Consider the following 23,136-nt stretch of genomic DNA (forward strand, 5'->3'; position numbering starts at 1 on the left):
CGATGCTCAACCACTGAGCCACTGTGGCCGGACCCACATGCTTCTTTAGCTGGTCTCACCCCTGGGGGACTCCAGTGCCCCCAAACACAGCCAGGCCTGCCCTGGGCTCGCACACAGGCCTCTCTGCGCCAGGGAGGAGAGCTGGCAGCAGCGGAGGAGATGGGGTAGGCAGCTGAGGCCTCAGTGCCCCCTGAGGCGCAAGGACCAGCAGATCTGGGGACCATTCGTGTGGCAAAGGCACCCAACACCTCTCTTTGCCTTGCCTCCCTTGGGGCTGGGGTACCCTGACCAGAGGGCTCCTGAGCTGTCCGTCTGAGGCTGGGACCCTCCCCCATCTCACTGAGCCAGGCGCCTTGGTTATGAAGCTCCCACTGATATTTTCACAACAAAGGGCTCCTTCCGCAAAGCTTGGCACCCAAGTCTCTGAGGGGCCTGACTCCTTGGGATCCGTCTGGATCAGAGGGGACTGGGGCCTCCACACTGCCCCTCACAGGGGGACCCAAGGAGGCTCCGGCAAGACGTGCCAGAGCTGGCGCAGGAGGGAGAGAGGGAGGGTGGGAGTGGACAGCCCGATTTGGTGTCTGCGAGGCCACAGGGATGAAAAAAGGGATGGGTCGGGGGCCCTGGGGAGCCAGAGATAGAAGTGAGAGGTGCCCCATCCAGCACAGTGCGCCCCCCCCCCCCCCCCGCCCTTCCTGCCCAGGACAGGACAGGACAAGGCAGAGGTAGGGTCCAAAAGGACTTTATTTTCTGGCACAAGGAGGGGCACTGGGGCCACCCCCGCCCCCAGGGGTCTCCAGGCCGCAAGCAGGCAGGGCTCCAGGTCCGGCTCCCAGGGGATGGGGTGGGGGCGGCTACATGTCGTCCTTGGACACCAGGCAGTAGAAGTCCGTGCGGGCGCTGTAGTTCCGGGAGCCGAGGTCCGAGACGTCCACCTCGCTGCCCCGGCCCTCTCCCAGCGAGGCCCTGCTTGCATGCGGCGTAGCTGACAGCTCCCCAAAGACAGGCCCGCGGACACCTGGGGGTACCACCAGGCCTGAAGCCCACGCTCCCTGCTCACCCTCCTGAGTAGTGACATTGGCAGTCCCAGAGGCGCTGGCCAGGTCTCTGGCCCAAGCGCCTCTGAGAGAAGCCGTGAGGGAGGGGGTCCTGGGGGGTCCAGCCCATCCCCAGAGGGCAGGGAGGAGTCCCCCCTCCTGGGCCCCTCTGGGCCCCTCAGCCCTGTGCAGCCCCCTGCACGGGGCCGAGTTTTCCAGGGTTGGGGTGGGGCCGGGTGCACATACCCAGGTCCCCCTCAGGGTCGGGGTCCAGCTCGGGGTCCAGGGTCCGGCCCTCGGGGACGTGGCCCCGCACGATCAGCATGGGGTCCTTGTCATCCTGCAGCCGCGTCTGGGGGTCTCCCTCCATCGCTCTGTACTGCACCTTCCGCGGCAGCGCCAACTGTAGCTCTTTCCAAAAATCGGAGGAAGGCGTCTGGGGGCCAAGGTGGGGACGCGCTTAGCAGGTGGGGGCGCATGGGCGATGCAGACACTGGCAGCGCCGGCCCAGGGCCCCAAACAACACACCCGCAGCGTGTCCACTGGCGCCTGGAACCTCGCAGGAGGCTCCTGGGGCAGCGGCCACGGACCCCCCGCCCCTCAGAGCCCCCCGGGCCCCCCGCCCCCTCTCTCCGCACCACGGAGCCGGGCCGCCAGCGCAACAGCGTCACCAGGTGGCGGTGCTGGTGCAGCAGGTGCAGCGCGGGGTGCGCGCGGTCGCGCCGCTGGCCGTCGAAGGTGATGAAGATGGGTCTGCGCGTGAGCTCCAGCAGCCGGCACAGGCCCTCCCTGCGGGCGGGGCCGTCAGCAGGTCGCACCGGGCCACCCCGCACCCCCCACCCCGCCCCCCAGCGCGGGACCCACCGGAAGCTGTGGCTGCACCAGGGCCGCCCCAGGAAGGCGTCTGACAACACCACGATGAGGCGCCGGCAGCGGCTCAGGTCCACCAGGAGGTCGGCCGAGGGCTCTGCGGGACCGGGCACCGGGGCGGGGCTGGGACCACCGCGGGCAAGGAGGGTCCGAGGCGAGCCGGGCGGGGCCCTGGGAGGGGCGGGGCCAGGAGCCCGGGAGGGGCGGGGCCAGGAGCCCGGGAGGGGCGGGGCCTGGGCTAAGGAAGGGGTGGAGGGGCGGGGCCAGGAGCCCGGGAGGGGCGGGGCCTGGGCTAAGGAAGGGGTGGAGGGGCGGGGCCAGGAGCCCGGGAGGGGCGGGGCCAGGAGCCTAGGAGGGGCGGGGCCTGGGCTAAGGAAGGGGGTGGAGGGGCGGGGACAGGCAGCGCAGGGCGGGGCCTGGGTCCGGGGCGGGAACCGAGCGCGCCCCGCACCTGCTCGCGGCAGGAGGTCCCGGTCATCCAGGAAGAGCTTGTAGCCCCGACACCGTTCCAGCTGCGGCTTCAGGATGAAGTTCACGAACTTGCGATCATCGGGGCTGTCGCTGTAGGAGACGTAGGCGTCGTAGAGCTTCCCGTCTGCGGACGGCAGCGGGTCAGCTCGGCCGCTGTCCAGGCCCCGGCCTGCACCCCAGGCGCTGTCTTCTGGGGCCCCCTAACCCTCTCCTCACGGCCCCTCCCCAATACAGGATGCCGAGGGGAGCCCTCGAACCAGGACCCAGGCAGCAGACCCAGGCCCTGGGGCCTCCTGACCCGCGTGGAGCCCCGCCTTCCGGAGTGTGTGCTCACCGGAGCCCTCCAGGCCGAGGCGTCCCTGTTCCCCACCTCGGAAGCCACCCCCTGAGCTGACCCCGGGCAGGCCGTCCGCCCACGCACCGTGGCCCACGCACCGTTCATCTCCACCTCCCCGTAGGCGTTTTTGGTACCAGAGCTGCACGTTGAGTCGGCACTTCAGGTAGAGCAGGGCCGCCAGGAGCAGGGCCAGCAGGACCAGCAGTGAGGCCAGCACGGCGGCCAAGTGGCCTGCTGGGGCTGGGGACAGAGCTGCATCCTGAGCCCCTGTCCCCCTCACCACCCGCTACAGCCTCTAGGCTCCCAGCCCCCCCCCCAACCCGGGTACCCCCTCACCAGCTCTCCAGAGAGTGAAGGAGGCGGAGCTGACGTTCTGGACGGAGCAGGTGAAGGCCCCGTAGTCCTCAGCACTGGTCAGGTTGACCCCCAGGACACTGGATACAAGCACCTCTGACAGGTTGGCCTTGACCCTGAGGAGACCAGGCCCCAACTTCTCAGCAGGGGCCCAAGAGCATCGGGGGACCCCCGGAGCCCCACCTGTCCGGATGCCGAGAGCCTGCGGGTGTGGCCTCCTGGGCAGCCCGTGGGCCATGAGCTAAGAGAAGCGGCAGAACCTGGAGGGAGTATGGATCTGTCTAGCGAGCCACCCTAATCCTGGGCCTGGGTCCTGGGGTGCTCCGATCCCAGGCGTGGCCCAATGGCCAGTGCCTCCTTCAGGCCTCAGGCCTCTGCTGGCACCCGTGGTCCCAGGTGGTGTGCAGAGTGTCTACGGGGCCGCCTGCCCCTCTGGTCATTGACCCTCAGTCTGTGTCCATAGGGGCACTGTGCCCGTGTCATGTCTGGAGGTCACTCCCCAGCCATGTCCAGGTGGTCACAGACCAGGGTGTAGGTCAGAGAGGCCACTGGCCATGGGTGTCCAGGGTGGTCTCTTACCAGGAGTCCTCATGAAGGTCATAATGGCTGCCGTTGCCCAGTGGCTGCCCGTCTTTGAGCCACTGGACTGGGAGCAGGGGACAGTGGGGCGCAGAGACCACCCAGGCCGTGCAGTTCAGCGTGACCACACTGCCCAGGGGAGGCCCCAGAGTCTGGTCTCCGGAAGGGGAGAGGAAGTTGGGGGGCCTGTCGCAGACGCCTGCAGAGAGAGGACCCAGGGGGTTAGCCGCGCTCAGGACACCAGGCCCCCGCTGTCCACAGACAGTCTGAGGGCCAGGAACCACAAGGCCGGCCAGTGGCCTGGACCGCTTGGTGGTCACACCATGTCCATCCGCGAGTCCCATGGAGAACGGGGCCCCAGCATCTGACGGTTCATCCACCCAGGACGAGAGCCCCAGGCGCAAGGCCTCAGCCACACCCCCACTGGGGAGCTGTAGTGAGTGTGGGCACCGTGGTTTGGGAGACTGGGGTGCTGGGGGTGCCAGCACCTTCCACCTGAGATGGGAGCCAGGGTCCCAGGACCCTCTGCTGACCACAGGCAAGCCTTCCCCCTCCTGAGACCTGAGCTTCTCTTCTTAAAATCAATGGACTGAGCACGAGCAGGAGTCAGAGCACACAGCCACCGCCTGATGGCGCGGTGCCCAGCAGCCCGCTGTCCCCGCCCGCTCCCTGGGCCCCCCAGCAGCGCCCACCCCCACAAGCCTGGAGGCGGGGGAGCAGAGTCTGGGCTAAATGGCAGCCTGGCGCCAGGGAGGTGCTGGAGGTAAAGTGGGGCCCGTGCCCGTCCCTCTGGCCCATCTACCTGCCATGGTCTGACCAGGGCCGCCTCGGGCAAGCCGGGCACGGTGCCACCCCTGGCTCCACGGCTCCTCAGCTGAGCAGGCTGGACCCCAGGGCTGGCAGGACTCGCTCGCTGTCTTTGTGGGGTGGGTCAGTCAGGCTGCCAGGATGGGTCAGAGGCTGCTGCCATTCCCAGAGAGCAAGTTAAACAAGAACAGGACGAGTTAACATGTAACTTTGGTCACAAGCAGCGCTGTGCACTGGCTGCCTCTGGGATGGCAGCGGGGCGCCCAGACACCAGAACAGTGTCGCTCTGAGCCCCGCATACGGGGCCCTCGACTCACCTTCACCTGCCCCGGGGCCACCGTGATGGCCCAGGATGGAACAGTGGGCATCCCTCTGGCACCCTCATGAGGCCAGGAGGGGGCCTGCCCTGCACACTCACCCATCCACACCCCTCTTTCTGCACAGGCTCTCTGCACACCCTCCTCTCCCCCCGGCCCCCTGCACACACACACCTGCACTCAGCTCCCACCTTGGCCCGTGTCCGCACGTGGACACTCCCCACCCTCCAGCCCTCTGGGGCCCACGCAGTGGGCGCACCTGGCACACACTGGGCACAGCTCCTGCCAGGGACACAGCCAGGAGCACCTGCATGTCCCCACCACACACATGAGCCACCCCCTTGGCGCACAGCAGCCTCCTGTTGTCCCTCGCTCTCCCCGGCGCATGCTGCAGGCCTCCCCTCGGCCAGCCTGACCCAGGACAGGCCTCGGGGGCCGGGGAGGCCTCCGAGGGTGAGGATTCAGGCTCCCGCAGAGCAGCAGGCCGAGGGGGGAGGGCGCCCAGTCACCTGGTTCCGGTCCTGCTAGCAGCGCTGGTCATGGATGTCATTGACCTGTGCTTGGGAGCGACCTCCGCTCTCGGCAGGGCCCCGGCCCAGTCCCACCGCGGCTGCTGGGGACCCATCGCCCAGCAGGGCGAGGACCTGGCTTTGTGTGTGTATTTTAATCAGACCTTTTCCGAAGCTTCCTGGCCGCGCAGTCACATCCTCTCCTAACCCTAAACCCCACCCAGGCGCCACCCCCCCAGGCAGGCGGGCAGAGGGTTGGCCCCGCCCGCCCCGCCTGCCGCTCTTCCTGTAACTCTGAGTCAAGGGCTCCTTCCTCTGGGCCCGCCCCAGCCCGGGCACCGCTTCCCGGGGCCAGGCCTGAGGTGCCGGGAGGATGCAGAGGCTGGGGGCCAGGCAACGTGAGGGTCCTGGAGAGGAGACCCCCCTCGGGCCGTCCTGCACACACACAGGAGGGCCCCTGGGCAGTGTGGCCTGCTGCCTGCAGACCTCACAGACACCACACCAGGGGAGTGGGGGAGTCTCCACGTCCTTCCCACAAGTGAGCAGCCCCCGTGTCTCTAACCTCTGACCTGTTGGGGGGTAGGGGTCCTACAGAAACTTCTGCCAATAATGGGGCCTTGAGCGGGGCTCTCTGGTCCCCTCCGGTGTAGCCCCCAAACGGTGAGCAGTCACAAGTGGGCTGAGGTACCCTGTGGACCTTGGTTTCTGGCTGGGAGTGGGGGACGGGGGTGGGGGAGTGGGGGGGGGGGGCAGTGCTCCCTCTTCCAGGCAAGGAAGTCAACAGGGGCCGTGGCAGAGGCCAGGTGGGGGGCAGCCCGCGCCCCCAGGCTGACCTGGGACTCGGGGCCTAGCAACAGGTGTCCCTACCCTCACCCACGCGGGGCCACCAGAGGAGCATCGTCAATGCATCAGGTTTCGTACACCCTTCATCTGACCCTGTCCCAGCCCTGCCAACCCCACCGTGGCCCTCAAGAATCTTGGGTGAGGGTCCCACAGAACCGAGCCTGGGCCCGCTGGAGGGGCCAGCTGTCCTAGCCTCTCCTCCACGTGCCAGTGGCCTGGAGGCTAGTAGATGGGAGGCTCCTGGGCAGAGCAGGGCTGAGCTCTCCCCGGGTGCCCCCCCCCGCCCCCCCCCCCCCCCAGCCTCGCGGGATTTCAACGCTCCAGCCAGACTGGCCCCCGACCTGTGTGTTCATCTTGCCACCAGCTCCCTCTACCAACGTCCACCTCATCCTCCGCCTCCCAGGCCCACCCTCCAAGGGGAGCGGAAAAACCCACGCGGCCTCAGGCGCCCTCACCAACAGCCCTTCCGAACCCAAGCGCGCCCCCTGCACCCCAGCACCTTTGGCTCCACAGCCGTGGTTCGCGGAAAGCCCGGACTCCTCCGCCCGTAAGCCCCAGCCTCGCTGACGGCCTGGCCCCTGCCCGCCGCCGGCTTCGCTGCTCAGCACCCAGGGTCTCCGAGCGTCTCCCCTCCTGCGGGGCGCGCAGCCCCTCTGCGCCCCGGGCGTCTCTCCCGAAGCAAAGAGCGTGCATCGGAGGCTGTGGCCACGCGGGCCGAGGGCTCCGTCCTGCTCTCCCGGGCCCAGGAGCCCGGTCCTCCCCGCCACACGCCCCACAGCGCGCGCTCCGCCTTCCCGGGGTGGACTTAGTACCCCTCACTCCAGGTGCGGGAGCCGCGCGCAGAGGGCGGGAGCGCGCGGGCGGGAGCGCGCGGAGGGCAGGAGCTCCGCCCGGCGACCGGGGCGCCGCGCCCCCTGCACGTTTCTCGGGTCGCTCACCAACTCCCCCCCCCCCCCCTCCCCGGCCTTGGGAGGTCTCAGGTCCAGGGGCCGGGTTTGGGGCGTTGGTGGAGGTCCGGCGCCCCCTCCTTCTCCTGCGCAAAGGTCACTAGGAAGCCACTGCTCGCGCCGGACGCAGCGGGAAGGCCCGCGAGGCCGGTGCGCGGACGGGCTGGGGCTTCCGGCGACGCGGGCAGCCAGCGCGGCTCCGAGCCACTTCCTGCGGGACCGCGCCCGCCCGGAGGCTCCCGGGGCAAGGTGCCCCCCTGGCTCCGCGAGCACCAGGCCTGGGTCCGACGTCTGGGAGTCGGCGACCTCCACTCACCCCCGTGGGTCTGGGCCGTGACTGCCACTCATCTGCTGCCAGCCTGGGGCGCGCGGGACCGCGGGGGCGGGGCGGCTCACCTGGGTCAGGTGCGCAGCGCGACAGCCCCGGCGGCGCGACAGGTGCAGTCCCGCCCAGCGCCCAGGCTGAGGGCGGACCCAATGTTTCGCTTGGCGCCCGAGGCTGGCACTCAAGACTGACGCCCAGCGGCCAGGCCTGGGGGCAGAGGCCAAACCCGCCACCCAGCCCTGAGCGTGGGCGCCCGGGAGGGACTCCTGGGACATTCCACCGTCCCCCGGGTCACCCGTTGCGGTTCTGCTCCTCCTCCCCAGCTCTTCCTCTTCCTCCAGGAAGCCTGCCTTGACTCCAGCCCCCCAATCCCAGGTGTAGGGCGGGTAGGGCCCTAGAAAGGTGCCTCTCACTTGGAAGCTCATGGGAACCCAGAGGAGGGAGGCCAGGAGGCTCCCACGCCCAGACCTTTCCCCACCCGGGCCTCAGTTTCCCACCTAGGCCCGAGGGTAGACACAATCCACCAAGAGGCCCAAACGTTGGCACAAAGAGGTTTTATTTTATTATAAAAAGTTCTGCTGGCTAAGGGGAGCCAGAGAGGTGGGGCCGGGGCCTCTGACCAGCCAGGGAGGGGGTGGGGCAGGATGGGGCCCAGCAACGGCTGGCTTTCCTGTGTTGTGCTTGCATAGAAAGCACCCCCTCCGTTGTATGGGGGGCAGTGCTCACCCGGAGTTCAAGCCAGGGTTGGGCCAAGCCTGAGCCCTAACAGATGGAACAGGTAAGTGTGCTGCCCACTGATGCCCTAGTGCCCCCTCATGTACACAGACCCCCCCCAAGGATCTCCCATATACAGGGGCCTCCCCGGGCCCCTCATGTACACAGACCCCCCCCCAAGGATCTCCCATATACAGGGGCCTCCCCGGGCCCCTCATATACACAGACTCCCCCCCAGGATCCCTCATATACAGGGGCCTCCCAGGACCCCACATATACACAGACCCCCCCCCCCCAGGATCCCTCATATACAGGGGCCTCCCCGGGCCCCTCATATACACAGACCCCCCCCAGGATCCCTCATATACAGGGGCCTCCCAGGACCCCACATATACACAGGCCTCCCGGGACCCCTCACATACACCCACATACATGTGAGCCTTCTTACACCCCCCTCCACACACACACACACACACGGCCGTGAGCAGGGTGGAGGCGGCGGTGGCGGCTGAGGCCCTGCCTGGTGCCAGCAGCAGCTCCGGGTCCCTTACACGTCCGTGCTCCTGAGGCTGGAGCTGGAGGCAGGAGTGGCCCGCAGGCCCAGGCCCGGCCCCCACAGCTGCCGGGGCCCCCCGCACCACAGCTTATCCCGGAGCACCTCGTACTTCTGCTCCAAGACCCTGTTCTTCACCGACTGCGGCACGTCCGGCACGAACCAGGCCGCCACCAGCTTGATGCACAGGGCCACGTGCTGCAGGCGGGGAGGGGCTGAGTGGAAAGGTCCAGCAGGCGGGGGGCGGGGGGGGGCAGGGAGGAGGACCCCCCAGTTCTGCCCACCTCGAAGAGGATGAGGAAGGCCAGGCGGATGGCCAGGAGGATCCAGAACTGTTCCGAGAAGTTGTAGTCCTGAGCGTTGCGGTAGTCCCGGTACCTGGGGTGGGGGCAAGACCTAAGGTCAGGGGTCAAGAGTTCAGAGGGCACACATGGGGAGGCCGGGGGGGGCGGGGGGTCCAAACCTGCATTCAGTGATGTTCTCTGAGTCTTTGATCTTGACCGGGTTCTCGAAGTCCTTGGTGTGGAACACGGACAGACTGTGGTTGATGTAGCCAGTGAGGCAGCTGGCGGGAGGGGGAGAGGAGACGGGCCTGGGCTGCAGGGTGTGTGGGGGCTTCCCTAGAGCTGACTCCTGTCTGGTGGGTCACCACAGACCCCTCCTCATTCCTCCACATGGTTGAGGGCCCCTGCGGGAGGCCGAAGGGGCTCCGGATGCCACCACCTGCCTCCCCTGCCCAGGGCTGAGGGGAGCCTTAGGTGGGACTCTTGTGCCGGGCAGGGCACGGAGGGTCTGCCTTTGGGGGGCAGGGGTTCAGTGCCTGCTCAGGACACAGCTGGTTCCGGGACCTAAATCCCCCACTGGGGTCCCGGTCAGCACTCCTGGCCCCGGGGCTGCAGGGCAGGGCAGAGGCAGTGCTGGCAGCACTGAGCCCTTCCCCGGGCTCCCTTGCTGAGCTGTGGTTGGGCCATTTTCCCAGGGGTCTCTGGGCAGTTTGAGCCCCGCAGGGGCTGTGTGGCCGCACCCCTTACTCGACTGAAGAGCGGGCGCCCTGCCGGCACGGGCCGTAGCGGTACTTGTAGACGACTCTGGGGATGAACTCGGATGTGAAGGCGATGACCATCCCGTTGGCAATGACCGCCAGCACACCGATGGTCTCCAGCACCTGCAGCCAGGTCCCTGCGCCAAGCAGTGGGGCGAGGCTGTGTGGTTCCTGCAGCCGTAACCATGCTGCTGCCGGCCCCACCTCCATCCATCCCCCACCGTCCATACCCCCAAGACAAGAGCCTGGATAGTCGGGGGGCCTCGTCCCATCTCTGGGCACAGCACCCATGGCAACCACGGGGCCAGACCCCGAGAGGAGACCTGGGCCAAGGCCAACAGCCCGGCCTTCGCTCTCCTGACCCCCCGTCCTGGGCGTAGACGGGAAGGGGCTCAGGTCTCCCTGCCTCCCTTGTCTGTCTGACACCCTCAGCTGCCCCCAAGCCTGCTCAGCCCCCTGGGTCCCCTGCGCCCAGGACTCGGGCCTCTCTCACACATGTCCCTCCCTCCGCCCGCTGCCCGCTGCCCGCCCCCCGCCCCCAGCTCTCTGTCCACCCCGACTCCTGCACGGCTCAGTGCGGCCAGTCTGGGCCACCTGCCCTCAGTCCCTGCCACTGCTGCTGCGCCCTCCCTCCAGCTGCTCCCTGTTGTCTGCTGGGCGCCCCAAGGAGGCTGCGGGCCCTTCAGCCAGATCTGCAAGGTGGGTGCCAGCCCTGCCCCTTCCCGGGGCCTGACCCGCATCTTGGCTGACAACCCAGGAAGGCCCGGGGGCTGTCTGTGTGGGGAGGGGAGGAGCGTGGTCCCAGCGCCCCCTGCCACCCGGCCCCACGCGGAGTGCCCGCCTGCGCCGCAAGCCCCTTGGGTCCTGACCGATGTCCTTGGCCTTGCGCGGGACCAGGCGCCGCTGCAGCCGGACCATCTTGATGGCGTCCAGGCGGATCTCCACGAGGTTGCTGAAGAGCGCGAGCAGCGGGGCCAGCGGGAAGGCGGCCACGAAGATGGTGGTGAAGCCGTACTGGATCACTGGGGGGGGGTCACCTTGAGCTCCACGCCCCCCGCGCCCCCCAGCCCCCAGCCCCCAGCCCCACCCTGAGCCCCGGCTCCGCCCACGCACTCATTTCCATGAACTCATCGAACAGGCTGAAGGTGTAGACGGGGTTCAGGCGGTAGTTGCGCTGCCAGTCCCTCAGCTCCGGGTCCCCGGCCTCGCTGGCCCGCATGGAGCGGCACTTGTGGGCCAGCCACCTGGGGGGACAGGAACCAGGTAGGGGGCAGGGAGCAGTGCGGGGGTGGAGGGCCCCGAGCGCTGGCTCTGGGCGCTGGGGAGGAGGATGGGGAGGGGGTGCTGGAGGGAGGAGGGAGGAGGGGGGGGGAGGGGGAAGGGGGGAGGGAGGAGGAGGGAGGGGGGAGGGCCCTCACGGGTGCAGGTACTCCATGCAGTTGCTGAGCGTCTGCTTCAGGCCCATGATGATGGCCATCTGCACAAACAGGTCCATCATGCAGCCGCTGAGGTGGCACTGCGGGGGAGGGGGAGATCAGGCGGAGGAGGGGGACAGGCAGGGGCAGGGAGAGGTCAGGCGGGGGAGGGGGGCAGGGACGGGGCGGGGGGGAGGTCAGGCAGGGGAGGGGGCAGAACTGGCATCCAGGACAGACTGACCTCCTCCAGCTTCCACAAGCCCGCCAGGCGCACGGTCTTCCCGGGGTGACCGTTGATCCTAGGAGGGACGGGAGGCTGAGCCCAGCACCCTGCGCACGGGGGCGGGGGGGGGGGGGAGTGGGGCAGGACAGAGGGGGTGTGGGTGACGAGGGGGACAGTGGAGAGGAAGAGAAGGCAGCAGATCCATGATTCTCTCTCATCATTGATGTTTCTCTCTCTCTCCCTCTCCCTTCCTCTCTCTAAGATCAATGAAAACATCCTATATAATAAAAGGCTAATATGCAAATTGTCCCCACGGGCGGGAGTTCAACCGACCAGGAGTTAGACGTGCACTGACCACCCGGGGGCAGCGCGGAACATGGCAGGTGGCAGCGATGCCGCGCTGGCAGCAGGCGGCAGTGGAGGCGCTGCTGGCCCCAATGAGAGTGGGACCGAGGCGGGAGGTGGAGCAGGTGAGCGGGTGGCGCCAGGACAAGGCCGGTGCGAAGGGAGGCCCCGGCCAGCAGCCACTAAGGACCCTACCAGTGCATGAATTTCATGCACTGGGCCCCTAGTGTGTATACATACATATACATACATACACATACACACACACACATACACATACACATATACATATACATATACACATACATACACATACGAGAGCAGGCGTTCCCAAGGCTAAGCGAGGGGAGGAGAAGGGAGGCGCTCACCTGCCCAGGATGAAGGCGATGTAGACGAGCGAGGAGAAGTGCGCAAAGAACTGCAGCGTGAAGAACTTCACCGTGAACTTGCTCTCTCGCTCCGAGAAGGTCCTGGACTTCTCTGGGAGAACACGCGGCTCCCTCACCCGTCCCTCCACGGCGGCCCCACGCCTCCGCCCCTGCTCAGACCCTCAGGGCCTCCTGCCACCCTCAGCTCTCCCAGTGCCACTCCCGCCCCTGGGGAGAGGCAGCGAGCTGGCAGGGTCGCCCCCACCCCCACCAGGTCCCCCTCGCCCGCCTCCAGCAGCCAGGAGGGCGGCTCTCACCGTAGTCACAGAGCTTCAGGGCCACATACTTGTTGACCTGCGGGCGACACGGAGGGCTCCCTATGGGGGGCTCGCTATGGGGGGCTCCCTGTGGAGGGCTCGCTATGGGGGGCTCCCTATGGGGGACTCGCTATGGGGGCTCGCTGTGGGGGGCTCCCTATGGGGGGTTTCCTATGGGGGGCTCCCTATGGGGGCTCGCTGTGGGGGGCTCCCTATGGGGGGCTCACTGTGGGGGCTCCTCATGGGGGGCTCCCTATGGGGGCTTGCTATGGGGGGCTCCCTATGGGGGGCTCCCTGTGGGGGCTCCCTATGGGGGGTTTCCTATGGGGGGCTCCCTATGGGGGCTCGCTGTGGGGGGCTCCCTATGGGGGCTCACTGTGGGGGGCTCCTATGGAGGGCTCTGGCCCCAGCGGAGCCCCCCCGCCCCGCCCACGCACCTTGGTCATGATGAGGATGGTCACATAGTGCACCAGGGCCCCGGAGACCACCACGGCCGTGGTCACCTGGTCCTCCAGGAAGGGCAGGGCCGAGCTGCTGAAGGCGGCGGCGGCCGCAACGCGGTAGACCACCAGGACGTGAGCCATGCCGATCATGAGGCAGATCTGCGGGGGCCGGGGGCTCAGAGGGGTCGCCGCCTGGTCCCCCCCCCCGCCCCCAGGCTCCCGGGAGTACCATGAGCAGGGACAGGATGAGGATGATGGTGCTCCGCAGGTAGGAGTGCTGGTGCCGCTGCAGCTTGTAGTCCGGGCAGTTAATGAGCTCCAGCGCCACTTCCTCCTGGGGCGCCAGACACCCTCAGACACGGCACACGCCTCACACATGGGCACACGCCTCAGACACGGGGCACCAGACACGCCTCAGACACGGGCACACGCCTCAGACACGGGCACACGCCTCAGACACGGGGCACACACCTCCTACATGGGACATGCCTCAGACATGGAACACAGGCCTCAGACACGGGGCACACACGTCAGACACGGGGCACCCGCCTCCTACATGGGACATGCCTCACACATGGAACACAGGCCTCAGACACAGACACACGCCTCCGATACAGGATACAGGTCTCAGACATGGGGCACATGCCTCCTACATGGGACATGTCTCACACATGGAACACAGGCCTCAGACACGGGGCACATGCCTCCGATACAGGATACATGCCTCAGACACGGGGCACACGCCTCAGGCATGGGAACCGCCTCCGAGGCGAGAACACGCACACAGACCAGGCGCGGCCACAGCCGCTGGGAGGGAGCCCTGCCGGCCCCGCTCACCTGGTCCTCGTCCCACCCGTACAGGTCCCAGTCCAGCACCACGCGGGCCCGCTGCCGCTTCCAGAACTCCAGGAACACGGTGGCTGCGCGGAGGAGGGGGTCACCGGCGGCCCTGGGGGGTGGCCCCGGCGATGGGGACACAGGCGGCCCTGGGGGTGGCCCCGGCGAGGGGGCAGAGGGGCCCTGGGGGTGGCCCCGGCGAGGGGGCAGAGGGGCCCTGGGGGTGGCCCCGGCGAGGGCGGCAGAGGAGCCCTGGGGGTGGCCCCGGCGTTGGGGGGAGAGGGGCCCTGGGGGTGGCCCCGGCGAGGGCAGCAGAGGGGCCCTGGGGGTGGCCCCGGCGAGGGCGGCAGAGGAGCCCTGGGGGTGGCCCCGGCGTTGGGGGGAGAGGGGCCCTGGGGGTGGCCCCGGCGAGGGCGGCAGAGGGGCCCTGCAGTTCGCCCCCCAGGTGCCGGCAGCAACTCACCCCACAGGGCCATGAAGATGGCGAAGATCACAGTGCCCTCGTTGTCAAAGAGGTGGGTGAGCTGGAGAGAGGGACACGCGGGCTGGGGCCGCCATCCCCCCCCCCCCCGTGGGCGCCCCGCTCGCAGGGGCAGGAGCCAGCCAGGCGGGCAGGGTGGGCAGCGAACCTTGGCAAAGGTGCACGTGTTCGAGAGGCGCTGGTACTGGCGCCGGTGGTCGCCGCGCGGGCACATGTAGATGTCGTGGGCCTCACAGATCTCCTTGCTGGGGGGCAGGGACCTGGCTGGTACGCTCTTCCCGACCCCCTCACCCCCGTTCCCACCCTGCCTGACCCCACCCCTCCCACTCCGCCCAATCTGTGACCCCGTCCACCCAGTTCAGCCCGCCCCTCTGCCACCCCCTTCGGGGGGGGGGGACCCCACCGGCTCCCCCACCCCCTCATTGCCCCCTCCTCCCGCCCCACCTGATCTGACTGGCATTGAAGAGCGAGAAGCCGCTCAGGAAGACGATGAGGCCGACCAGCGCGGCGGGGACCAGCATGCAGGTGTACCAGCCGAGCCAGGCGAAGTACAGGGCCACCTTCTCACCGAAGTAGTTCCTACGGCACAGCTGCCCGTCAGGCCACCCGCCAGGGGCGGTGTCACAGGCCAGTGCCCCGACGGGGTATGGGGGGCAAGGAGAGTCTGTATTGGCAGCACATTTGCTCGGGGTATAGGTGTGCCTGTGGGGGTGCAGGTGTTTGTGGGCACATAGGTGTCTCTTTGGGGGTACAGTGTGTCTCAGGGGCACAGGTGGATCTCTGAGGCACAGGTGGATTTCTGAGGCACAGGTGTGTCTGGGGCACAGGTGTGTCTGTGAAGGGGACACAGGTGTGTCGGGGCTGTGTTACCTGATATCGTCGACGGGCTGCTTACGGAACATGTTTCTCCAACGGGCCCATGTCCTCTTCAGGGTCTCCTTCCCCTGCACAGGTGACTGGGTGAGAGCTCAGCCCCCGGCCCCGCCCTCAGGCCGGCTCCCCGGGCAGCCCCTCACCTTGTGCAGGGGAAACCGGGTCTCAAAGACCCCGTCCTTCACCAAATCCTCGAATGTGTCTGAAGGTCACAGGGGCCTCAGGTCAGAGGGGAGGGAGGGGTGGAGCACCTGGCCACATCCTCCCGCCTCAGCACCCCTGACGGCCCCTGCCCGGCCGCAGCCCCGTCCTCACCGCCAGCTGCGGTCCTGCAGTTGAGGATGAAGTTGACGATCCGGATTCTGAAACACAGGACGGCTCGGTGTCGCCTCGGTGGACCCGCTCCTGCTAGCCAGGTCCAGGCCCCGTACGTCCAGGGGGAGCCCAGCCCACCTGCCTCACCACCGGGCCGGAGCCCAGACCCGGCCTCCTCTGGGAGCCCACCCTGACCGCCTTACATCCTGCCAGGGCGCAGCCACCGCGGCTCCAGGACGGGGCTCCAGCCGGAGTGGTCCCTGTCCTCCGAGGACCCCAGAAGCCGGCCTGACCCCCGCCTCCAACCGCACTTCCTCCCTGGAGCTCACCCTACAGCTTTGTAAGCGAGCCCTCTTTCATCCCTGGGCCTTTCTGCCTTTAGGGAGACTGCGGCTCAGAGAGGGTGAGGAACCTGCCCCAGCCACACCGCTGGGAAGCTGCACAAGGAGCATCTGACCGGAGAGCCGCACTCCCCCTGCGCCTTCTCCTCTGAGACCTGGTCCCCTGGCTGTCCCAGGGCCCTCGCCCTGGCCTGGTCCTCCCAGACCTCAAGGTGCCTCTTCTCATCGTCCTCCCCTTGCTCCTCCCCTGCGTCCCCAGGAGCCCCTCCATGGCCTCGGATCCACATGCCGGAAGTGTCCTTGGCCAGTCTCCACTCCCACGGCCCAGCTGAGCTCGGAGGAGCCTGGGGTGAGCCGGGCAGGTGATGGAGGAGGGAGGGGGGACAGGGGACCAGACTGCAGAGCCGGGGGCTCAGCGGGGGGAGCAGGTGCTCAGAGCGAGAGCAGGAGTTGGCTCCTGAGCAGCCGGCACAGAGGGCCGGGACGGGTGTGGGGTCTGCCTCTGGGCTCAGAGCCAAAAGGGATGGCGGGGCGGCCCTCTCGGCCTCTCCGAATCCTGCCCACCCTTTCTTTATTTTTATTTTATTTTATTTTTAAAAATATTTTATTGATGTTTTACAGAGAGGAAGGGAGAGGGACAGAGAGCTAGAAACATCGATGAGAGAGAAACATTGATCGGCTGCCCCCTGCACACACCCCACTGGGGATGTGCCCACAACCAAGATACATGCCCTTGACCAGAATAGAACCTGGATCCCTTCAGGCCGCAGGCCGACGCTCCATCCACTGAGCCAAACCGGCCAGGGCTCTTTTTTTTTTTTTTTTTTTTAATGTATTGTTATTGATTTCAGAGAGAGGAAGGGAGAAGGAGAGAGAGATAGAAACATCAATGATGACAGAATCATGGATCGGCTGCCTCCTGCACACCCCACACTGGGGGATCAAGCCCACAACCCAGGCACGTGCCATGCCCTGACCGGGAATCAAACCGTGACCTCCTGGCTCATAGGTCAACGCTCAACCACTGAGCCACGCCAGCCGGGCTCCTGCCCACCCTTTAAGTTCCATGTAACTTTCAGAATTCTCTAAGAGGTGAGACCAGTCAGCACCCCTTCCACAGGTGTGGAAACTGACACAGAGCCCCGAGGCCACGCCCGGGGGCCTCCCCTGCCGGGACCCGCCTGGCGGGCGCTGGGCCAGCCGCTCACCTGGTGGTGTCCGGGATGGTGATCGGCCTGGCTGAGTCCACTCTGGGGGCCGGACCCTCGGGCTCCATGAGGAGCGTGCGGTACAGGCTGAAGATCCTGCTGTCCGCTCTGATCCCGAAGAACACCTTCTCCTGGTCCTCCTTCACCTGGGGGTGGGCCCAGCGGACGCTCTATCCCCCTCCGGACCCTCCGCCTCCATCCCAACCACTGGCCCAGCCCCTTCACCTCAGGCACAGACCACGGCCGCCCTCCGGCCCCCTCCCCGGGCCCCGCGGGCACCAGGGCCCGCTCCGGGTGGCCCACCTTGTACTGGAAGCCCTTGGCCTGCAGCTCCTTCAGGTACTGCCGCTGCCGGCGGACCTGCCTGGGGTCCCTCTGGGTGCGGTAATCGGCCACCAGGACGTAGTCCGTCAGGGTCTGGTCGGGGCGATCAGGCTGCAGGAGGGAGGCGTGGGCTGGGCACGGGGAGTGGGAGGGCGGGGGCCAAGCCCAGAGGGTCTGAGCAGAGACTCACCTCAGGAGAGCCCATGTCCATCAGCGGGTAGCTGTCCCCTTCCGTCCCCACCACAATCTGGAGTCTCTCTTCACCCTGGGGCTATGGGGTGGGGTGGGGGCGGGAGAAGGATTGAGCTTGTCCCCACAAAGGGGCTTCAAACATAACAGGGTTAGCCCTAACCGGTTTGGCTCAGTGGATAGAGCGTCGACCTTCGGACTGAAGGGTCCCAGGTTCGATTCCGGTCAAGGGCATGTACCTTGGTTGCAGGCACATCCCCAGTAGGGGGTGTGCAGGAGGCAGATGATCCATGTTTCTCTCTCATCGATGTCTCTAACTCTAACGGGGGCGGGGGGGGGGGGCGGAGTAAGCAAACAAGGAGGCCGTCCCTGGGCTGCAGGGCCAGTAACCAGCCGGCAGCAGCTCCTTGGAAAGATGGCCAGAGGCTCCTGAAGCCCTAGGGACCGACAGACAGCACAGCCGTGTGAAACAGGCTGCTGTGCAAACAGGGTTTCTCTTTGTTTGTTTTTTGCGAATCCTCACCCGAGGATGTTTCCGTTGATCTTTTAGGGAGAGTAGAAGGGAGAGGGACAGAGAGAAACATCCAGGAGGGAGAGACATACCGATGGGTTGCTTCTTGCACGTGTCCCCACCATGGCCCAGGCCAAGGAGGAGCCAGCAACCAAGGTCCGTGCCCTTGACTGGAATCAAACCCAGGACCCCTGGGTCCACAGGCCGACGCTCTATCCACGGAGCCACACCCACTAGGGCGCAAGCAGGGGTTCCACAGCCGTGGAGCACGCACGGGGGAAGACTCGGAACTCGGGAAATTCGGGAGACAGGCCAGGTGGCCGGAGGTCACAAACGTTTTCAGGGGCCACAGTGCCAGTCAGCAGAACCCCCGTGTTGCCCGGGAGCACACATTGGTACGGGAATTCGGTAAACAAATTGGACATCCCACAGCCCAGCCCGGCCACGGCTGGAGACAGGGCCAGGGCGCTCACAGCCGCGAACGGTACATCGAAACGGTGGTAATAACGCACATTCCCTCCGGCGGGTGGAGGGGTGGAGGCCCCGTGGTGTCCCCACGTGGGGCAGATCATGCCACCGGCACACGAACCAGCCGCTCCTGCCACGAGGCGTGGCGGTCAAACGTGACCGAGTTCCGTGAAACGAAGGCCAGTGGGGCCCGCAGGTCCTGGACAGACACACAGACGCTGCATCGAACCCCAGGGAGGAAGCGGATATGTGCAGGCCTCGCGATCCTCTGAGTATTGCGGGCCCTGGAAGCGGGAGGGGCAGCCTCATCCTGTCCTGCTGTGTGGGCTGCACTCAGTGGCCAATGAAGGGAGTGTGGGCGGCTCAAGGAGTCACTTTACAGGGGAGAAACCAGGCCGGGAAGGTCAAGGCCATGGGTGGCACTGAGAGGTCAGGGATGCGCTGGGAGTGTGCGGTCCCCTCCCTAAAGCCTACAGCCCCGTCAGCATGGAAGGCATCACAGGGACCTTCTCCAGACCTGAGCCGACCCAACAGGCCAAGGTCAAGGTGGGCTGGGGGCCTCCCAGACGGAGGTGGCCACAGGCCATCGGGTCCTTCACTGACCGGGCAGGGTGGCGTCGGACTCGAGGCGGCTGTGCTGGCTTCTCATTTTTTAAAAAAATATATATTTTATTGATTTTTTACAGAGAGGAAGGGAGAGAGAGTTAGAAACATCGATGAGAGAGAAAGACCAATCAGCTGCCTCCTGCACACTCCCCACTGGGGATGTGCCCGCAGTCAAGGTACATGCCCTTGACTGGAATCGAACCTGGGACCCTTGAGTCCTCGGACCCTTGAGTCCGCAGGCCGACGCTCTATCCACTGAGCCAAACCGGTTAGGGCAAACGCCTCATTTTTTTTTTTTTAATGTTTTTGTTGATTTCAGAGAGGAAGGGAGAGGGAGAGAGAGAGAGAAACATCCATGATGAGAGGGAACCATTGTTCGGCTGCCTCCTGCACGTTGGACCGAGCCCACAACCCAGGCATGTGCCCTTGACCGGAATCAAACCTGGGACCCTCCGGTTCGCAGGCCGACGCTCTATCCACTGAACCAAACCGGCCAGGGCCTTGCTCCTCCTTTTGACCAGGGCCCAGGCGCCGGGCGCTGACTGAGGGGAAGCGGCCGCTCTGTGTGTATAACTCCTTATAACAGGGGACCCCGTGCTCAACCCCCAGCGGGAGGAGCGGGAGTGGGCGGGGCACTGAGACTGTGACCAGGGCCCTCCGTGGGGGAGCCAGGCGCTGCAGGTGGGGACAAGGTTCTCGGTCAGAGCAGGTCACCTGGGAGCCCTGAGCGGAGGTGCAGGGAGGGGGCCCTGGCCTCGGAGCCCAGAGCCACACGGCCTCAGGCGGGATCCCCCACCTGCTCCAGCCTTGGCCGCGACAGCGCCAGCCCCCCCTCCCTGGGCCTGCTGGCACACGCCAAGCATCCCGCTGCCCCCGCACAGCGCCGAGCACGCCGTGTGCGCACGGGTGACGGGGACCTCAGCCTGCGTCCCCATGGCAGCTCCCCAGGGAGGAGGGTTTCGGGGGACAATCTAGGGGCTGTGTCCGTCAGAGGACCCGCCTCACGCCAACTGCTGGCAGGTCTGGGCACCCCCTCCCACCATGGCCGTCCTTGGGCCCAGGCTTCTGCCATGGCCCCCGCCCTCCGAGGCCCCGGCTCACCGCCCTCGCACCAGTCGCCCACGGCCGAGATTCGGTGCTGCGGGTGCCCCACCTGTCGCTTCTCCAACCACATTCCTGCCCCGCTCAGGCACGCCCCTTCCAGAAAGCCAAAGCCGGCGCCCCGTGCCTTGGAGTTTCAGGTAAACAATGTGGGTCCAGTGTGTCCCAATGGTTATCAGGGTTACACTTACACTCGGGGCACTCCCTCCCACCGAGTGTCAGGCTGGGAAGTGCCCTCTGTCGGCCCCTTCCAGTCTGGCTCCAGGTCACCAGCAGGACCAGGAACACGGCTGGGCAGCCTGGCCGGTGGGCTACACGAAGCACACACGTGTGACACAGGCACACGTGTGACAGCACCTCAGCCGCACACGGATGCATGTGGGCTTCCCCGCACTATCTCTGAGGGTCACGTCACACCCGGGCCCTCCTGACTCAGCCCCGAAATCACGTGTCATCGTCCAGCGAGGGGACATCCCTGCCCCCACCCTCCCTGAGCAGACGCCCCCTGGCCCCGCCTCTCAGCTTCTGAAGCAGGTCTGCCCCTCCCGCCTCCCTGCCCCCTCCCTCCCTCCTCCCGCAGCTACCCCTCTGCATGGCACTGTCCATTCCTTCTTCTGTGTGCTGTCCGCCCGTGCGTCCCCAGACACCCACAGATGAAGTGGCCTCCCTGTGTGCAGCCCTCCAGGGCAGCGTGTGTGTAAGTGGGCACTGGGGTCTGGAGGGGCCGGCACCCACGGGCAGGGTGGGTGGCCTAGAGCTTGGCCTTGTGGGGCAAGAGGCTGGCAGGAGGCAAAACATGGGAGCAGCTCCTGGGAGAGGGAAGCAGGCTCTGAGGAGAGCATGCAGTTGGTGTCCAGAGACTCAGTACCAGCACCTCTGAGGGTTTGGTACTCAGTACTCCCAGGACTCAGTATTCCCAGGGACTGAGTACCAGCACCTCTGAGGATTTGATACTTAGTACTCCCGTGGACTCGGTACCCAGCACCTCCAAGGATTTGGTACTTAGTACTCCCCAGAACTCAGTACTCCCAGAGACTCAGCACTCAGTACCTCCAAGGACTTGGTACTTAGCACTCCCAGGACTCTGTATTCCCAGGACTCAGTACCAGCACCTCTGAGGATTTGGTACTTAGTACTCCCAGGGACTCAGTACCCAGCACCTCCGAGGATTTGGTACTTAGTACTCCCAGGGACTCAGTACCCAGCACCTCCGAGGACTTGCAAGTCCTACTCCTAGGGACCTGGCACTCGGCGCCTGTGAGAGTTGGTAGTCACTTCCCGGGACTTGGTCCTCAGCATCTAGCTTTGCAGAAGCATAAAAAGCAGAAGGGAGTTGCTAGGAGGTGAGGCTGCAGGGTTGGCAGAAGCCAGACCATGAGGACTGCTAGGTGCTGGGGAGCCTGGACTTCGGCGGGGGCAACAGGGAGCCCTGGGCGGGGTCTGGGCCGGGGAAGCGCGCGCTTAGATCCAGCTGGGGGCTGAGCATGGCTGCTGCGTCTGCACCTGCCGTTCAAAGGGTTAATCTCTCCCCTCCGCCAAGCCAGGTGCTATGGCTCCCACCCACCTGAAGCAGCCCCAAGCAGCTCCACCCCCAGCAGGGGCCTGACCGGCACAGAGGGCGGCCAGCAGGGGAGCCCGGTGTCCCCAAGGGATCCGGGGCCAAATCCGCCTGCGCTGGGAGGGCCGGGCAGCCGGTGGAGGCGGAGTGAGGCTGCCTCTTGCCCACGCCTGGGAGGGCCCGGGTGGCCCAGGGAGGCTGGTTTCGCTCTCCCTGCCACCCAGGTGCTGCCCGGCCCTGCAGACTCTCCCTGGGCAGAGGGGAGAAAGGATGCCTCCTGACGCCCTCCTGCCCACCTTCCTGGCCTCACAGCCCCTGCTCGGCCCCCAAACCAGAACCCAGTCGCCCTCAGCCAACCCACCTCTGCCTGGGGCAGGACCCAGGGAGCAGCGGGCTCGGCCGGCTACCCTGGCCCCCACCCAAGGTCAGCCCACCCTCCCCCTCAGGCACCAGCTACAGGGCAAAGCCTCCCAGACAAGGGAGGGGGTCCTCCCCTGCTGCAGGGCCTGGGGGCGGACATGCCTGCCCATCTCGGCCCCACTCACTCACTAGGACCCCCCTGGAGTCGCCAGGACCCCAGGAAAGCGCCCTCCTCCTCTCGCCTGAGGATGGCAGTTGCAGCCCAGGCTCAGGGCTCTGTCCGCTTCGCACCCCAGCCTGGGTCCCAGGACCCCCGGGCCCTCTCCAGGTGAGGCGGGCAGAGCGGCTGCAGGGGCCACAGGTGGGACCCAGCGCAGCTGACTCACCTGCATGCTGGCAGCCCTCGCGGTCAAATCCACCAATGGAGGTGGCTCAGCACCGGAGCAGGGTAGCCAGGCGGGTCCTACTGACTTCCGCGTGGGACTCACCTTCCTCCTCCCTCCTCCCCTCCCCGCCCTCCCGCTGCGGGCAGAGGGGAGGAGCGGAGCAGGTGAAGGGCACACCCTCCCAAGGGCCTGCACCCTCACCTGCAGAGGTTTCCCCTGGAAGATGGGTTCAGATGGACACGTGCTCCCAAGGGGGTGTGGTGGGGTGGGGCACAGGAGTGCTCCCCAGCGCCCCAGCTCCCCTGCTCCCCTCACTCTTCCTGAGCCCAGCACTCACCCAGCCCCCACCTCCCAAGTCCAGAGTGGATCCCCTCAGAGGAGAGACGGCTCTCGGAGGATGGAGGGGGAGGCAGAGGCCACCTCTACTGCCCGGAGCCCCTGCTTTGTGGTGCCAGGCTCTGAGAGCTGAGGGCACAGAGAGGCGCAGCTGGCGGGGGCAGGAGCACCAGGTGTCACGGGGCAGGAGCACCGGTGCTGCTGGAGGGCGGCCCTGTGCCGGCAGCCCTGTGTGCACACCCAAGGGTGACGTGTTCGCTGTGGGTTCCCCGGGGATGACACGTTTCTGCTTGGGGGACCCACGGTGGGCTGTGCCGGGTGCGCCGGAAACCCCACGTAGTGGCCGAGAGAAGCATCTGCAGGCGGCCAGACCAGGACTCGTTATTATTATTATTTTAAAAATATTTTTATTGATTTTAGAGAGAG

The 23,136-nt window shown here is 66.6% G+C and overlaps 2 protein-coding genes across 4 annotated transcripts; both read right to left on the reverse strand.

Annotated features, from left to right (window-relative positions):
* Window positions 1–726: 726 nt before the first annotated feature.
* Window positions 727–6,983, reverse strand: SIGIRR (single Ig and TIR domain containing). Its single transcript, XM_070427129.1, is given in 11 exon segments — window positions 727–1,018; window positions 1,284–1,473; window positions 1,676–1,826; window positions 1,902–2,004; window positions 2,359–2,502; window positions 2,814–2,841; window positions 2,843–2,955; window positions 3,052–3,185; window positions 3,649–3,847; window positions 4,451–4,611; window positions 6,624–6,983. Coding segments are annotated over 10 exon segments (1,233 nt in total). The 5' UTR covers window positions 4,458–4,611; window positions 6,624–6,983; the 3' UTR covers window positions 727–854.
* Window positions 6,984–8,473: 1,490 nt separating this feature from the next.
* On the reverse strand, window positions 8,474–22,453 carry ANO9 (anoctamin 9). 3 transcript variants are annotated; one of them, XM_070426352.1, is made up of 23 exons: window positions 22,375–22,453; window positions 17,386–17,466; window positions 17,175–17,306; window positions 16,872–17,017; window positions 15,323–15,369; window positions 15,151–15,209; window positions 15,005–15,078; window positions 14,579–14,713; window positions 14,283–14,379; window positions 14,117–14,177; window positions 13,654–13,736; window positions 13,046–13,150; window positions 12,811–12,975; window positions 12,374–12,410; window positions 12,057–12,168; window positions 11,362–11,419; window positions 11,124–11,221; window positions 10,819–10,949; window positions 10,575–10,727; window positions 9,695–9,842; window positions 9,127–9,228; window positions 8,948–9,041; window positions 8,474–8,861 (listed from the first exon to the last, which is right to left on the reverse strand). In XM_070426352.1, exons 1-23 carry the CDS (start codon window positions 22,378–22,380, stop codon window positions 8,658–8,660), a joined length of 2,328 nt encoding a protein of 775 aa, XP_070282453.1. In that variant the 5' UTR covers window positions 22,381–22,453; the 3' UTR covers window positions 8,474–8,657. The 3 variants fall into 3 exon arrangements, with proteins under 3 accessions (XP_070282453.1, XP_070282452.1, XP_070282454.1); XM_070426351.1 differs by lacking the exon at window positions 22,375–22,453 and adding an exon at window positions 20,123–20,169; XM_070426353.1 differs by lacking the exons at window positions 8,474–8,861; window positions 8,948–9,041; window positions 22,375–22,453 and adding an exon at window positions 20,123–20,169 and having other exon boundaries at window positions 9,146–9,228; window positions 9,688–9,842.
* Window positions 22,454–23,136: the final 683 nt, after the last annotated feature.

This window comes from Myotis yumanensis, unplaced genomic scaffold (assembly GCF_028538775.1).
Source record: "Myotis yumanensis isolate MYYU_CA2020_CCGP unplaced genomic scaffold, mMyoYum1.0.hap1 SCAF_10, whole genome shotgun sequence".
NCBI lineage: Eukaryota > Metazoa > Chordata > Mammalia > Chiroptera > Vespertilionidae > Myotis > Myotis yumanensis.

Excerpts from the sequence above, each read along its gene's own strand:
- ANO9 (XM_070426351.1), bottom strand. The coding sequence starts at position 20,143 with ATGTGGTTGGAGAAGCGACAG. Across the intron at positions 11,222-11,361 it reads GCTTGTGGAAGCTGGAGGAG|TGCCACCTCAGCGGCTGCAT; the intron begins GTCAGTCTGTCC and ends CCTCCCCCGCAG. Across the intron at positions 8,862-8,947 it reads CCTTCCTCATCCTCTTCGAG|CACGTGGCCCTGTGCATCAA; the intron begins GTGGGCAGAACT and ends CCCCGCCTGCAG.